We start from the raw sequence: 16,241 nt of genomic DNA, 5'->3' as shown, positions 1-16,241 counted from the left end.
TCTCCTTGTGGTGTTGATTTGCATTTCCCTAATGAATAATGATGTCGAGCATGTTTTCTTATGCTTACTATCCATTTGCATATCTTCTTTGATGAAATATCTTTCAAATGTTTTGACCATCTTAAACATGACGATGCGTGTAGATGCTTGCCTTTCTTTCTTTTCTTTCTTTTTTTTTAAGTAGGCTCCATGCCCAATGTGGGGCTTGAACTCATGACCCTGAGATCAAGAGTTGTATGCTCTGCCAATGAGCCAGCCAGGTGCCCCCTGCCTTTCTATTATGGAGCTTCAAGAGATTTTTATACATCCTGGATACAAGTGCTTTATCAGATGTATATAATTTGTAAATATCTTCTCTCTGTCTGGGGTTTGTCTTTTAATTACTTAAGTGGTATTTTCTGAAAAGCATAAATTTTACTTTTGATGAAGTCTAACTAAGTAGATTTTTCTTTTATGGATGTTTGGGCATTATATCACAGAACTCTTTGTCTAACCCATGGTCATGTAGATTTTCTGCTTTCTTCTAGACATTTGATAGTTTTGGCACTTGCACGTAGAATGATGATCCACTTTGAGTTAACTTTTGAGTATGGTGTGAGGTAAAGGTCTAAGCTCATTTATTCTGGCATATCAAAAACCAATTATTTTAGCACCATTTTTTTTTTAAATTTTTTAACGTTTATTTATTTTTCAGACAGAGAGAGACACAGCATGAACAGGGGAGGGGCAGAGAGAGAGGGAAACACAGACTCGGAAGCAGGCTCCAGGCTCTGAGCCATCAGCCCAGAGCCCAACGCGGGGCTCGAACCCGCGGACCGCGAGATCGTGACCTGAGCCGAAGTCGGACGCTTAACCGACTGAGCCACCCAGGCGCCCCAGCACCATTTTTGATATATCCATGTATGTTCTCACATTTCCTTATTTCAAATTGCTATATTTTATTTATGCTAACAAGTATAATAATTTTAAGACTATATTAAACAAAGAATACAAGTGGGAAGTTTGAAATTTGTGTAGTTTATAATAGAGATTAAAAGCATGAGTTCTGGAGTGTCAGAGCCCTGGGTTATAATCTCAGTTCTGCTATTTACTACCTATATGATCCCGAGCTGTTTTCTTATTAGCTCTAAGCGTAACTCCTTGATCTACAAATGTGGATAATAATAGCACCTCCTTGATAGGATTTGTGCCTATGTACAGGGTGACTGTCAAGTCACAAGGATGAAGGGATGTGAATTATCCAGCATCTGGTACACGTTCAATCAACGTTTACCACTGTCATCTCTGAGAATGTAAAAGTTTTGCATTTCATTCTTTCATATGTGTGTGACAACAAACAATTCCTGAGCGTTTATTCTTGTGATGGGCACTATAACTGGTACGGGGTTAAAAGTGGTAAAAGCAAAATGCATCCTCATTATAGTAAACAGAGGTTCAAGGAAGAGACCAATCTGTCTCCAGTTCTGTTCCTACAGCCAATCGGAAAGGCTGGTGAGAGCACGAGGTGAGTGGCTGCCCAAGAGGAAGTAAGCATCACGGAGTCAGGCAAAACCTGACATTCCTCCCAGACCTGGGTAGGCCTGGATTCAGGTTGCAGGGGGCAAGAAGAGATAGGCTGCCGTCTTCCACACGGCTCTCCAGGGTTCTGCTGATTTGACTCCATGCTACAGGAAAAGGTCAGGAGGGATGGGAAAGGTGAGTGGAGTAAAATTCTTTTAGTCCTGGAATATATACCTTGTCAGACACAGTACGATTCTGACACTTTCCAAAAGCAAACACACTGATTAACCACTTGGCAACCACGAGAAGAACCAGGCGGATGAGTGTTACGATTAAGGTCTTACCTGGTGTGCCCACCACACCATCAAGTAAGAGAATACAGCAATCCAGGTGATGGAGCCGAAGAACGTGATGGGAAAGAACTTCCTTGATGACTGAAAGAGAACCAGGAAGAGGCGAGAGTGTCAGTGCCATCCAGTGAGGTGGATCTGGCAGACTAAAGCTAAGACCACCAATGCCAGCTACTCCTCCCTCATTCCCTCCCATCTTCACAGGCTTCGTAATCAAAAGGCCCTCCCTCCCAGCGTTTAGGCCGGGACACGAAGATTCTCTCTTAGGAATGCTGTTTGGAGCCAAATCATCAGCAAGCTAGTGCCTGAGATGGACGTCTCTGGAAAAGAATGTCTGTTCCTGCTGCTGGCTGCTCAGATGCCCCCCGCCCCTGCCCTTTCCGTGGCCTGGTTTCTTAGTCTTGCCCTCAATCTCTTGACTACCCCATAGCCTTCCTTTCTTTCCTGCTCCCTCTTCTGTCTTCTGCTCAAGTTCATCAGAATCCATCAGTTGGTATTGCTTCACCCCATGTATCCTAGCAATCCATTTGCCAGAAAACCTACGTGACTAATTGCTGTTAACAAGAAGGATCCACAGATTCTAAAACAGGTTCCTCTTACAGTCCCATGAATTACTGGGAAAAGCCACAGAGAGGAAGCCATCATCATAGTTTCTATACATTCTTTTTTTTTTTTTTTAATTTTTTTTTCAACGTTTTTAATTTATTTTTGGGACAGAGAGAGACAGAGCATGAACGGGGGAGGGGCAGAGAGAGAGGGAGACACAGAATCGGAAACAGGCTCCAGGCTCCGAGCCATCAGCCCAGAGCCTGACGCGGGGCTCGAACTCACGGACCGTGAGATTGTGACCTGGCTGAAGTCGGACACTTAACCGACTGCGCCACCCAGGCGCCCCAGTTTCTATACATTCTTGATGACAGTCACCCTTCAGGATATTTGAACCACTCCTACAGACTGGAGTAACAGAGGCCCAGCACACTGCTGTCCACAGGGCTGGCAGAGCAGATGCTCCCGGGACGTTTACCCTCCTGTTTTCCACCCCTGACTGCACTATGTCCTTTTCTGCTTTGTTCACAGGCCTTTGTGCAATCTCAGGCTTAGAGTGTGAGCACTTTTTATTTTTATATTTTAAATTCGAGAGTAATTAACACACAGTATTATCTTAGTTTCAGGTGTATAATATAATGCAATATAGTGATTCACCAATTCTGTACATTACTCAGTGCTCAGAGTGAGCATTTTTAGTTTCCTTAAAATATTAACCAAAATCAGATACTCAAAATGCAGTTTTTTTTTTTGTTTTTTTTTTGTAACCTAATCCCACTACAGGGAGATCCAGGTTTACACTGGATTGTAGTGGAGTTTTGTTGATGGCTTTTTTCTTGCAAAACTGGGGCCCTTTAAAACATGCTCAGATAGCAGAATGCGCTCAGTCTCTCACCTATTACTGCCAAACGTGTTTTATTTCAAAGCTTTCCACTTTGAGAAACAATCTCATTTTTTTGCTTTGATAATGCCATCCAATTTTGTCCAGAGAAGTGAATCCTGGAGTTGACGTGGAGGAAAGCTATCTCAATTGTCTAAAGGGCTGACCTTGGGCAGTCACATAGAACACTTTCTGCCATGGCTTTTAAGAGCTTTATTAAAAGGAAAAGATAAACTTGTACATAGTAATCTCTTGACGATCTATAATAATAATGGACATAGTCTCTATTGCCCCAAAACAGGCTTATGTTCTCTTTACTAACTGCAAGTTTTCAATGTATGTTTTTATTATCATTCATACTGTTCTGTTAAATTTCATGACAACCATTTCTTTCTCTTAATGACTGCTGCCTTTTTGGGGCTATCTGCTAGTTTCAGTGTCTGGAAGACCAGTGGGCTTGATTAAATTGGGCTGTGGCCCCTCACCCTTTCCCTGTGTTAGAAGGAAAACATTTTGGCTAAGGACTCAGGCCCTTTCTGGGGACCTGAGCACTTTAATGGGTTATGGAAAGAAAAGTCATCAATTTTTCAAAATGGAGGTTGAGACATGCTCTTCTCTTCTGAGAGCAAGTTCCTTTAAAGCTGAGCATTCAGCTGGGTTTTGGAGGCCAGACCGCCGAGCCTTGGAATTGCCAGTGCTAAGAAATCAGTTTTCCCAACCACGGAGTTTAGCTGATTGGAGTTCCTGTTCTTTTCTTCTGGTCACAAGTCACTGTACTAGTATCCTGAGATGGTGGTTTCAGCTCCTAGGGTCAGGCTCTGTCACAGGGAAGGAAAGGGCTTTTCTTGTGGTGTTGGGCCACCCATGTGATTGGAGCAGAAGCCGGTCTGTGAGCTTGATTCTGAACATCCTATAAGGCAATGGAGTACAATCTCCATACTTAAAAAAAATGTTTATTTATTTTTGATAGAGACAGAGAGAGAGAGAGAGAGGGAGAGAGAGAGAGGCAGAGAAAGAGGGAGACAGAGGATCTGAGCAAGGCTCCACACTGAGAGTGAAGAGCCCGATGTGGGGCTTGATCTCACAAACCATGAGATCATGATCTAAGCCAAAGTTGGACACTTAACTGACTGAGCCAACCAGGCACCCCATCATCTCCATACTTTATGGTATATGTACAGGAGATCTTGGGAGAGTCCTCATTTCACAGATTGCTCACTTTTTACGCTATCTCATTTATTAAGTATGTAATTATTATTTTATTTATACCTTTGCATGTCTGTTCATTTGATGTAATGTCACAAGTTAGAATCAAATTATTTGAACATACTTCTCATCTGCGAAATATCATCCCTGAACCATAGAACATTCCTAGTCAAAAGGTAGCAACTAAGGAACCAGACTAAGGAGGTAAAGGAATTAAGTTCAAACCAACATACTAAAGAAAACCTCTCTCATTTAAAATTTGATGCTTATGGTCCTTGATCAAGAGGCCAATTTGTAATTAATGGACATCTATATGTACCTAGTGTTTTATTAGGGGCTCACTGAAAATAAATTAAAAATAGTTTTTTTTTTTTTTTTTTTTTAAATTTTTTTTTTTCAACGTTTTTTATTTATTTTTGGGACAGAGAGAGACAGAGCATGAACGGGGGAGGGGCAGAGAGAGAGGGAGACACAGAATCGGAAACAGGCTCCAGGCTCCGAGCCATCAGCCCAGAGCCTGACGCGGGGCTCGAACTCACGGACTGCGAGATCGTGACCTGGCTGAAGTCGGACGCTTAACCGACTGCGCCACCCAGGCGCCCCTAAAAATAGTTTTTATTTGTAAGTTTCCATGTCTTCATCATAAACTAGGGGTAGGTAAAGGCCAGGTACCTACTCTGTATGCAAATCTTGAAATAGACCTGAAGTTCAAGCCTAGTCTGTCTGACTATAGCATGCCTTCCCAATAAGTAGGTTATACAAACTTGTTCTTGAAGAAAAATAAGGCCAATGATGCTCAAAATATTCCCAGCTATAGACATGATGACGATCATCATAATACTAGCGTGTGCTCTGAATGTCAGAAAATATAAAGAGCTTCAGGGAGACATAGACTAGCATTCCAGCTGTATGGCCATCTGCCTCACCCAACCTCCCATATTGTCTCTGATTTGGAAGCTTCAACCCTTTCATGCACCAGCAGTTTGGTTAAGTGTTTCCCAACTGTCAAGCTACCTTATAATTTCCAATCTCACAGCCCAGGTAATTCCTTCTTCTTTCATTTTTTTCTGATCCACTCCCCTTATTTGGACTCAATGGTCTCGTTCCAGACATCACTGCCCGGTAGCACTTGTGCAATTATTTAGTTACCAGTCTCACTGCAAGAAAGAAAATAGCCCTTGAAGCCAAGGTCTGACATGTCAATTTTTGGTTAGTAATGGTGGGTCATCCTAACATCTGCTGGGATGAACCTCATACTAATTAGCAAAAAGCAAATTGTGTCCATGTGCCGGCCATTTTGTTCCCAATGTAATGGTTTATGTGTCTAATTGACAGCTAATGTTCTCATTAGAAGCTTTTAGTACATCAGTGTGATACTTTCTTGGCTTGAAAAACGTTTCTGGACATTAGCTGATTGCACAAATTGGCCATATCCTTACTGATTTAAATTCAACAAATACTCACTTAGCATCTATTCTGTGCAAGGTTTTGGGACATACATATCTAACAAAAGTCCCCCAGATAATCCTATTAAAGATTAAAAGTGTGTTCTCTAATTAATACGACCAGTATTCAAATTCTTGCTCACCTATTACCAGTGATGTGACCTGAGACAGATTATTTCATCTTCAAAGCCTCAGGGTTTTCATCTGTAAAATGGGAGGAATAAAACATATCTAGTTGTCCTCAGGTCTTCGTGCCCATAAAGTGTCTACAAAAGTGCCTGGCACATAATAAGTGCTCAGATAATCATGGCAGTTGTTATAGGATAATCTTATCCTCATTTTGGTTTTTAAGAGATGAGGAGACTGAAAGTCAGAGAGGTGAAAGTCACAGCCGAGACCTGGCCGGGAGTCTTGACTTTGCTTCTTACTTGCTGGATGTGCTTGGACAAGTTGCTAAACCTCTCTGGGTCTCAAACACTTCATTCTTGCTAGAACTGTGCATGGTGCACAGCAGACACAATAAATACTTGGTGAATGAATCAATGAATGACATAAATTGCAAAGATATAGCTGACTTCTTGGTACTTTCCCAGTTCTAATGAGTCATGTTTTGATACCTTATTTAGATCCATTCCTATTTTGTAAGAATGCCCGTCCTAGGTCATGAGAGAATATAACTTTTGGGGTCTTGATTTCCTTTGTTATTTTCAATTTTTATCAAAGACCTGTTCCTCATCAAGATTTATATTTTAGTTCTTTTACTTTTAAAACAAAGCCATTATTTTAAGAAGACTGTACCAGTGAATTAATCTGAGCTGGGAGTGTGTATAATCCAACAAACACTATCATATAATTTGCATATAAATGAGGTGGAAATAAAAACAAGTAAACAAGTGGGAGGACCGTTTACCCTGAAACTGGATGTATACTAAAAAATCATGTTTTCCTTGTAATTACTGTCAAGGTTTGGAATGTTCATCTCTATGGGTAATTCAAAAACTACTGAGGAGGGGCGCCTGGGTGGCTCAGTTGGTTAAGCGGCCGACTTCGGCTCAGGTCATGATCTCGTGGTTCGTGAGTTCAAGCCCCGTGTCAGGCTCTGTGCTGATGGCTCAGAGCCTGGAGCCTGTTTCGGATTCTGTGTCTCCCTCTCTCTGACCCTCCCCGTTCATGCTCTGTCTCTCTCTGTCTCAAAAGTAAATAAACGTTAAAAAAAATTAAAAAACAAAAACAAAAAAAACTGAGGAGACAGAGCCGACAGGGCCCTCCAGAGTAGCAAGTGTTTATTAACTAATCATTTTCTCCTCTCTTTTTCCTCTCCCTCGATATCTTGTCAAGAGGCCCTTGTGGCAGTGCATGAGGACTGTGGTAGACTGCATAAGTGGCCACGACACTTTACAACTCTTTTCAAGAGGTGAGGTCTCGGGGTGCCTGGGTGGCTCAGTTGGTTAAGCGTCCAACTCTTGATTTCGGCTCAGGTCATTATCTCATGGTTCGTGAGTTCGAGCCCCGCATCGGGTTCTGCACTGAAGGCGTGGAGTCTGCTTGGGATTCTTTCCCTCTCTGTCTCCCTCTCTTCTCTGCTCCTCCCCCACTCTCCCTCTCTCAAAATAAATAAACTAAAAAAAAAAAAAAAAAAAGAGGTGAGGTCTATCTTCCCATCCTCTGAATCTGGGCTGGCCTTGATTGTCTCTGACCAACAAAATGTGATAGAAATGACAGCATGCAGATACCAAACTAGATCTCAAGAGAACTTTGCAGCTTTCATTCTTGCTGCCCTTGGAACTTGGCCATCATGTGAATCAGCTCTGGTTAGCTTACTTAAAGATAAGATACCATGTAGTGCAGAGATGAGCTTTTGTAGCTGAGATACTCCTATACCAACAAGCCCTGAGTCATATAAGTGAGTAGGACTGTCCAGTTGAGCTCAGATCAAATGGTCAGTTCTCAGAATTCTGGACTAAAAAACTGCTTATTTTTTTAAGCCATTAAGTTTTGGGGTGGTGTGTTACACAGCAGATGCTAACTGATACAAGATCAAGATCAAACCTAATGAAACTCTTCTGTGCTAAGCATGATCAAGAAGCTACTTCCTGGCTTTTGTATCAACTGGCATGGTTTCTTTGATTTGGCATTTCGTATATGCAAAGGATGACCATATAATTCATCTTCTAAACCAGCAGGCTTGGGGATTAAAGGAACAATTCTGGGCAAACGGGGATGTATGGTCCCCTTAAATTTGCAATACTGGCGGTGCCTAAGGGGGCTCAATAAGTTAAGTGTCCGACTTTGGCTCAGGTCATGATCTCGCGGTTCACAAGTTCGAGCCCCACATCTCGTTCTGTACTGACAGCTCAGAGCTTGGAATCTGCTTCAGGTTCTGTGTGTCTCTCTCTCTGCTCATTCCCTGCTTGCACTCTGTCTCGCTCTCAAAAATAAACATTAAACAAAATTTATAATACTGTATTGATGGTTATATCTTTACGCTTTCCTTAATCACAGAATGTCATCGTTGGCAGAGATTCTAGAGATCTTCCACCCTTTTATTTCACAGAGGAGGAAAACTGAGGTCCAAAGTTGAGACGTGACTTCCCCAAGCTTGTGTATCTCATGAGGTATGTGGGGAAAAAAACCCCACTGTAGTCAGTATGGTAGAATGAGAACAATATTAAGTCAGGAGACTCCAGTTTGAATCTAGCTCCTGTCGCTGATAGAGCTGTGCATTTGTCCTCTGTAGTTATATGCCTTGTTTCTGCTACTTAGTTTAGAAGTCCTTAAACATAGGAATTGTGAATTCTGTGTCTTTTTATCTCTTAGGGCACAAGCTTGATGCTTGGCATACAATAGTAACTCAATCAATATTTGCTGAGGAAATTAAAAAACACCCAAATGCTTCACCTCAGAGTCACATTTTTGCTTGGGATAGCACACAGCATATGTAGAAAATGAGAAAAAAGTCCGGTCCATCCTGGGAATGGTGCTTGAGGTTGCAAGGAGCAAAAGCCCCATTGGCTATTGGGCCCCAGAGGCTGGCTCTCGAGGCGTGTGCGCGGTGAACGACCGGTCCGTGGTCGTACAAAGGAAAGCATCACGTACAGCTGCATCTTTCTGCTTTGCATCCAACAGGATTATAGCATCAGTCAAAGAAGTTGTCATCCAGGTAACTACTGCCATGGTGGGGTCCTGTGTGTTGTCCAGGAGTCGCTGGTTCAGAGCTCTGATCTTCTCTAACCGCTTCCTTGTCCTTTGAGCTCCGATCACAGAGAGGTTGGGAATTTTGCCAGCCCTTGCTCTAGGAGTCCCACCCAACCCGAGAGCCCAGGCCTTGGTGGCTGGCACCTTCCTCCCATGCCTGCACGCTTCCCTGACTGCTCCAGCGCTTGTGTGCTGACGCTCCCTTAGCAGCCAGCCAGCCCCCTCTGCTTGGGGTCACACCATACTAGACGTACAAAGGAGAGCATTTAGGAAACTGTGTCTGTCTCTCTAATTTTCCTCCCCGGGGCCATGCAAGAGCACTGGCCCAAACAATAGAGCAATGGAGAGAGAGAGAGAGAGAGAGAGAGAGAGAGAGAGAGAGAGAGAGAGAGAGAGAGTGCAAGAGAGCACATGGGAGCACACACATCTTGGAAATGTCAATGTGATGGGAGCCAAGAAGAAACTCCACACATTCCAGCTATTTGGCCATAGGTTTCCAGGATCCGGGCCTCTGCACAGAGCAGATGTTCTACACTCGCGTTGCAAATACAGAAACCTAAATATTGCTTTGTAAGCCACACCTATTACATGCATCCTTTACTGGGAAAGCCTCTAATGTTGGGAGTCCTTCCATGAGGGGGTCCTTTCCTGGTCTGTCCTTGATAAGACACTGGCTCTCTCCTGGGCTGGATTCTTTATAGGCCAGGCCAACGGGACAGGATTTTTGTTCTGTCTTTTTCAAGTGCGGAAAGTGGGATCACCGTGGGGCTCTTAAGACTTACGCTCCGCTGTGCTGTACGTTACCACACCATCCTATTGTAAGTGCTTTCAGAAATGATGTTCTCAGATTTCCACTTTCTGGTATCATGAAATATGAGGGGGACCCCAGGCTGTGTGGTCACACAGACCCGGGTCTGAATCTCAGCTCCATCTGCTAGGAAGTGTTTAGGCATGAGTTAGTTAACTTCTTAGTGCCCAAGATTCTTTCTACTTATGCCAGTAATATGTAATATTATATACAATAAATATAAATAAAATTAACAAATAAGTGTGTGTGTGTGTGTGTGTGTGTATACACACCTTCCTACACTAGCTGTTTCCTGGATTCCACAGTATAGCTTATTGGAAATACCTAGGGCAGTGTCTGATACATAGTAGGCACATACCTTTGTTGAATGAAGTGTGTACGGCCATAATAAAAAGTATAGCTACTTCTTGGGGTGCCCGGGTGGCTCAGTCAGCTGAGCATCTGACTCTTGATTTCAGCTCAGGTCATGATCCCAGGGTTGGGGGATTGAGGCCAGTGTCAGGCTCACACTGGGCATGGAGCCTGCTTAAGATTCTCTCTCTCTCTCTCTCTCTCTCTCTCTCTCTCTCTCTCTCTCTCTCTCTCTTTCCCCCAGCCCCTCTCCTCTGCTCGCTCTCTCTCTAGAAAAAAAAAAGCACAGCTACTTCTTATCATTTAGTTCCTTTACCCTTTGGGGCCCTGGCCCAAGAATCCAATTTAATAGTAGGAGAACTCTTTTTTTTGATTTGATCTACATTTAGATTGTATTTTGCTGATCATATGATGGTATTGTGTTCGATACACCTGGCACATAATAATGGTAGAAAATAATATTACAGTAATGATAACAATACAGGATGGAGAAGATCAGACACGTAGGCATTTATGCAACATGAATGCATTTGTTCAAATTATTTTTGAATTGAATGAATAATCCATGCACACACTCAACAAAAGGTGAGTTCCCCTCCTGCCTCAAACCTTCATTTCCTCCTCTCAGAGACAATCACTATGGTGGTTTTAAAACACGGCTGCAGATTCTCTGACACTCCTCCCACCAAGGGTGTCATACCCTATATGACAATGATATATTCTAAGTAAACATTTTGTCTCCTCCCCTTTAACCAACACAATCAATGACTGCTTTGACCCGTAGAATATAGTAGGAATGACTCTCTGTGACTTCTGAGGCTAGGTCATCAGAGACCACACAGCTTCTGCTTTCTGCTGTTGGGACAATCCTTCTTGGAGCCCTGATCTCTCATCTAACACATCTGACTATCCTGAGGTCACCATGGTGTGAAGAAGCCCAAGTCACGTGGAGAAGCCACATTTAGGTTCTCCCATAGACCACTGCAGCTGAGCCCAGCCCTTGAATCCTCTCTGCCCAGGGACCAGACACATCAGCGAAGAAACTTCCAGATGAGTCCATCCCACAGCCATTCAAGTCTTCCCATCTGAAGCCCCAAACGTGGAGCAGAGACATGCCATCTCCAGTGCACCCTATTTGAACTCCTGGTCTGCAGGATCCACAAGCAGAATAAACCACTAAGTTTTAGGGTGGTTTGTTACATAAATTCGATAACTTGAGCAATCACTCTTATTGTGCCTCTGTCTGGAGAAATTTTAGACATATATAAGCATACACGTGTATATATGTCACCCCTCCTTTCCCTTTTAAGGCAAATAGAAGCAGACTATCACACTGCTTTGTACTGTGCTTTTCACAAGGAATTGGTGAAACAAACGGTGCTTTACTCACAGGTTTGCGGACGTCAGGCAAGGTGATCCAGAGAGGAAACACTATGGGTAAAACAATTAGGAATGTGACTTGCTTGCGGGGGTTGGAAGGCCAGGCCAGGCTGAGAGGCTGGTCCTCCTCTTCACCCGTCTCCGTGGTCTGTTGTAGAAAAACAGAGATAAAAGAAGAAACAAATAAAAAAGACGACGACGTCCACAGGCCACAAGAGCCCAGGGACAAACAATACATTGCACAGCCATGGGAACTTAGGAACTTCCTTTTCTCTCCCTGAACGCTCCTCAGCTTCTCACTTAAGTGAACTGATCATTCAACTGCAGTGGGTGACATCTACGATCCATGAACTTTGTACGAGAAACCGTATCTGTAGAGCAAAAGACCCCCAATGCCCACCTTCTCCTCTTTCCCTTCTCCCTGAAGACAAAGCTATAGGTTTCATTATGGGAATCCTTGGGAAGGACTTTTTTTTAATTAAAAATTAAACAAAAATTACACATATATATCTTTTTTACTAACAAATAAATTTATGTATTTTTATTTTTATTTTTTATTTATTTTTATTTTATTTTTTTAAAAAAAAATTTTTTTTTTCAACATTTTTTATTTATTTTTGGGACAGAGAGAGACAGAGCATGAACGGGGGAGGGGCAGAGAGAGAGGGAAACACAGAATCGGAAACAGGCTCCAGGCTCCGAGCCATCAGCCCAGAGCCTGACGCGGGGCTCGAACTCACGGACCGCGATATCGTGACCTGGCTGAAGTCGGACGCTTAACCGACTGCGCCACCCAGGCGCCCTAAATTTATGTATTTTTAGAGCGGTGATTTTGAGCAGGCAAATGAAAGTAACCGTAGAAACAATTCAGTAACAATACTCAACTCCCTTCTCAGGCCCTGGAACAGTCAAGCTCATGGATTACTGTGTGGTGGTGAATTTTTAATCTGCACAATTATCTTGTTAAATTCTAAACCATTTTACTTCCAGCCAAAGGCTTATTATACAAACATATGTCCCATTCTCAGAGAAACAGACTATGGGAGTAGAGTAACACACTGAACCCGTGAGTGTCAGCTGCACAGGACCTCAGAGTCAGGGCTCAACTTCAGAGTTTCTGACTTGGCAGCAAGTGGCCAAGGTTTTATGTGCCACCTGCTGAAGTCAGCAGCTTCTGATGTCCCAGAGCTAGAAGAGACAGAAGGTGGCTCCGGGCCTGGCAGGCTGACCATCAGCCCGTCAGATGGGCCCTCCGAGCCTTCAAAACAGCACTGCAGACAGTATTAATCACTCCCTTCCCTGCTTGTTTAAAAATAAAAGTGCAGCAGGAGGATCAAGCATCAGATCTAAAAATATCAACAGGAACTTTTCCACGGATGCTTCCTTTTGAGACCATATAAATAACCCGCACAGGCTTCGTGAAGCTCCTGCCCCCCGTGGCTCTTGCTTCCAGCAGTGTGCACTATTTCCAGCAGCAGCACTGACCCCTCAGCACCCCTCTCCCTAGGAGCTGGCAGGCTCGGGCCAGTTGCATCGGGGAAAAGGACTCACCCAGACGCAGGGCTGGGCATGTGGCCCGACACATTGCGATGTTATGTTTATTTCTAATTTAAACCCTAGTACTGCCAAAAGGATTTGTAGTGGTGTGTATACAATCACCCACCTCTCTCTCCAAGAGTTAAAATTAAAAAAAAAATATATATATATTTTTACATAAAATATATATAAAAGGAATCTTAAGCCATACTGAAAAAAAGTTGGTAATAACAGGCTCTTTCTCTTTGGGCATATGTCCTTGGCAGTGGGTAAAAGAATTTATAAACAGCAAATATGAGGGAATAAAGAGGATTAGGTAAGAAGGAAGAATTGGGAAGTTGGCACATTTGTTTTGGTCATCTGGATCCTCATTAAATATACTTCTCACGCTCTCCATCCCTTTGCTATATGTAAGACGTTGGAAAAGAAGAAGGATAAAAACAACAATCTATGCTTCTACATTAGGGAACTAGAAAAAGGAGAGCAAGTTAAACCCAAAGTAAGCAGAAGAAAATAAATAATAAAAATGTTGGAGAAGAAGTCAATGAAATTGACAAGAAGGGAGTCAATAAAGTCAACAAGACCAAAAGCTGATTCCTTTGCTTTGCAATTCATGTGGGTCCATCCACTGCTTTCTTTTCTTCATCTTGATGGAATCTTGGGCATATGGTCTCTAATTCCTCTTCTGAGACAACTCTGTGTCCTCCCAGGAGATACAGCAGATGTAGAGAATATCATTCCCCATTGAGATCCCCAGCCTCCCAAGATGTCAGCTGGATACATGAATAAGCTCTCTGTGATGAGGCCAGTGAGGATTTAGGAGACAAGTGCATTTTAACTGTTCCGTCCCAGATATGATTTTTCTTGTTGAACCCAAATGAATGACTTTCCCCTCCCCACCCAGTAGATGTCTCAGAAATGGGGAGGGATCATGGGACAGTTGAAGCATTGCATCATTCCTAGTAAGTATCTCATCTCATACCAGATGGGTGGTTTTATTCCGGCAGAGGATTCCAGCACTTCCCAGAAGACCCATCGAGCTGATGTGATATGTTCATCAAGGCTCCTCCCCCTTCCAGGACTGACAGTCCCCACCCCCCAGTCCCATCTCACACTGCCATCTGCAATCTAGCAGCTTCTCTCTAAACTCTAAGCTAACCTTTTTCTGAGAAAAAAACAAAAGCAACTCTTTATGACTCATATCATTTTAATGACACCAACAGATGGTGACATTTCATCAATAACCCTTCTGCTTATAACCTACGGATTAGCTCCTTTCTCCATCTGCCAAAGTCACCAGGCAGGCAGTGCCACTAGCAAATAGCAGAAAATAATGGTCTGTTTAGATGCATAAGCTCTAAACACACTACCGTCCAATGCAAACAATTAGCTATATTGTACAGCTTCCAAAAGCTGCATTTGAGGTGGCGTTGCTAGGGCAGAAATGAACAAGGAGAAGAGCTTGGGTCTCAGGCCAAACAAACAGTGCTCTTCATGCAGAATCGATAGCCTCTTGGGGGAATGGGTCCTGCTACAGAGTATAGGAACCCAGGACCTTGGGGTGGACTTGAGAGGTGTCCCGGGAGCGAGGCTGTCAGTATATTTTGGGGGAAAATTCTCACTGTCTTCCTGCCAAGTGCAATCTCACTCTGGTTCAATGGGTGACAGCTTGCAAGCTGGTTAGAAAAGTGGAAAAAAAATACCATTCCAAGTCTGGGGCCAGTTTTGCCTTTGCCCAAGCTGGGGCTGCTGGCATGTTCATTAGTCTCAGTCCTGGGGAGAAGCCACTGAAGTCAGTGCACTAAGTTTTCAATTCCTCCTAGAGCTATGGCATCTTGGCTTTGACCTTGTAGCAACCCACCCTAACCTCATAAAGCTTCTGTGGAGTGTCCACAGAAAACAGAACAATGAAAAGTGATCCAGAAAAAATTCAAATGACTTTTGATATAAGGGCTTAAACTAGTTTGATATGTGCTGGGGTCTTTGCAGAAGCCCTAGAATTGTGTGAAAGCAGGGCCAGCGATCATTGCTTTGGGGCTTTATAATTTCTGATACGGAGAATCTGAGACTAAAACACCCGACTTTAAGCTCCCACGTAATATGGGCTGGTGGTCAGACCACGAAGGGACCAGTGCAGCCTGGGGGGAAGAGTAGGTTGTGGAGCCAGGAATCCTGGTGTCCAGTCTCTGCTCCTGCTGTGATTTCTTGGGCCGTGACTGCCATCCTCTGGAGGTATTCACTGAGTGCCTTTGGGTGTGAGCTAGTGCAGTAGGCTCTAACTCTCTGGGTTTATTTTTGTCTTGTTTAAAACAAATTTGTTTTAAATGTTTATTTTTGAGAGAGAAAGACAGAGCATGAGTGGGGTAGGGGCAGAGAGGGAGACCCAGAATCCGAAGCAGGCTCCAGGCTCTGAGCTGTCAGCACGGAGCCCGATGTGGGGCTTGCACTTATGAACCAGCTGACCCGGGCTTGAACTCATGAACCGCGAGATCATGACCTGAGCCGAAGTCAGACGCTTGACCGACTGAGCGACCCATGCGCTCTGCTAACTCTGTTTTAAGGACGCTTGGATTTTTGAGGAAACAGAACAAATGGCTCCAGAGAACTTAGTCTTTATCCTGCTACAAGGATGCCGGCAGAATACGTGGCAAGAGCCTGTTAATAGACTGAACTGTGCCCTCCCCCAAATTCATGTTTAAACTTACCTAACCCTCAATACCTCAGAATATGGCTGTTTGGAGAAAGGGCCCTTAAGTTAACATGAAGCCATTAGGATGGGTCCTTATAAGGTGTCCTTATAAGAGGAGATTAGGATACACAGAGATACATCAGAGGTTTGTGTGCACAGAGGAAGAGACCGTGTGAGAACACAGTGAAGACAGCCATCTGCAAGTCAAGGAGAGAGGCCTCAGAGGAAAACAACCCTGCCAGCACCTTGATCTTGGCCCTCCAGCATCCAAATTGTGAGGAATAAATTTCTGTTGTTTAAGCCATCCAGTCCATGGTTTGTTAGAGCAGCCCTAGCAAGCTAATATACTGCCCAC

At 43.5% G+C, this 16,241-nt stretch overlaps 1 protein-coding gene across 5 annotated transcripts in view; it reads right to left on the bottom strand.

The window, feature by feature from the left end:
* The window catches only part of SLC24A2 (solute carrier family 24 member 2), a 244,042-nt gene that overhangs the window by 11,133 nt on the left and 216,668 nt on the right, over positions 1 to 16,241 (bottom strand). For all 5 annotated transcript variants that reach the window (XM_058695241.1, XM_058695237.1, XM_058695240.1 and 2 more), the window contains 2 exons: positions 11,672 to 11,809; positions 1,845 to 1,934 (listed from right to left, as the gene is read on the bottom strand). In XM_058695241.1, the coding sequence (XP_058551224.1) occupies positions 1,845 to 1,934; positions 11,672 to 11,809 (228 nt within the window). The remainder of the gene's footprint in view (positions 1 to 1,844; positions 1,935 to 11,671; positions 11,810 to 16,241) is intronic.

This window comes from Neofelis nebulosa, chromosome 12 (genome assembly GCF_028018385.1).
Source record: "Neofelis nebulosa isolate mNeoNeb1 chromosome 12, mNeoNeb1.pri, whole genome shotgun sequence".
Lineage (NCBI taxonomy): Eukaryota > Metazoa > Chordata > Mammalia > Carnivora > Felidae > Neofelis > Neofelis nebulosa.
This window is presented reverse-complemented; position numbering and strand designations above follow the sequence as displayed.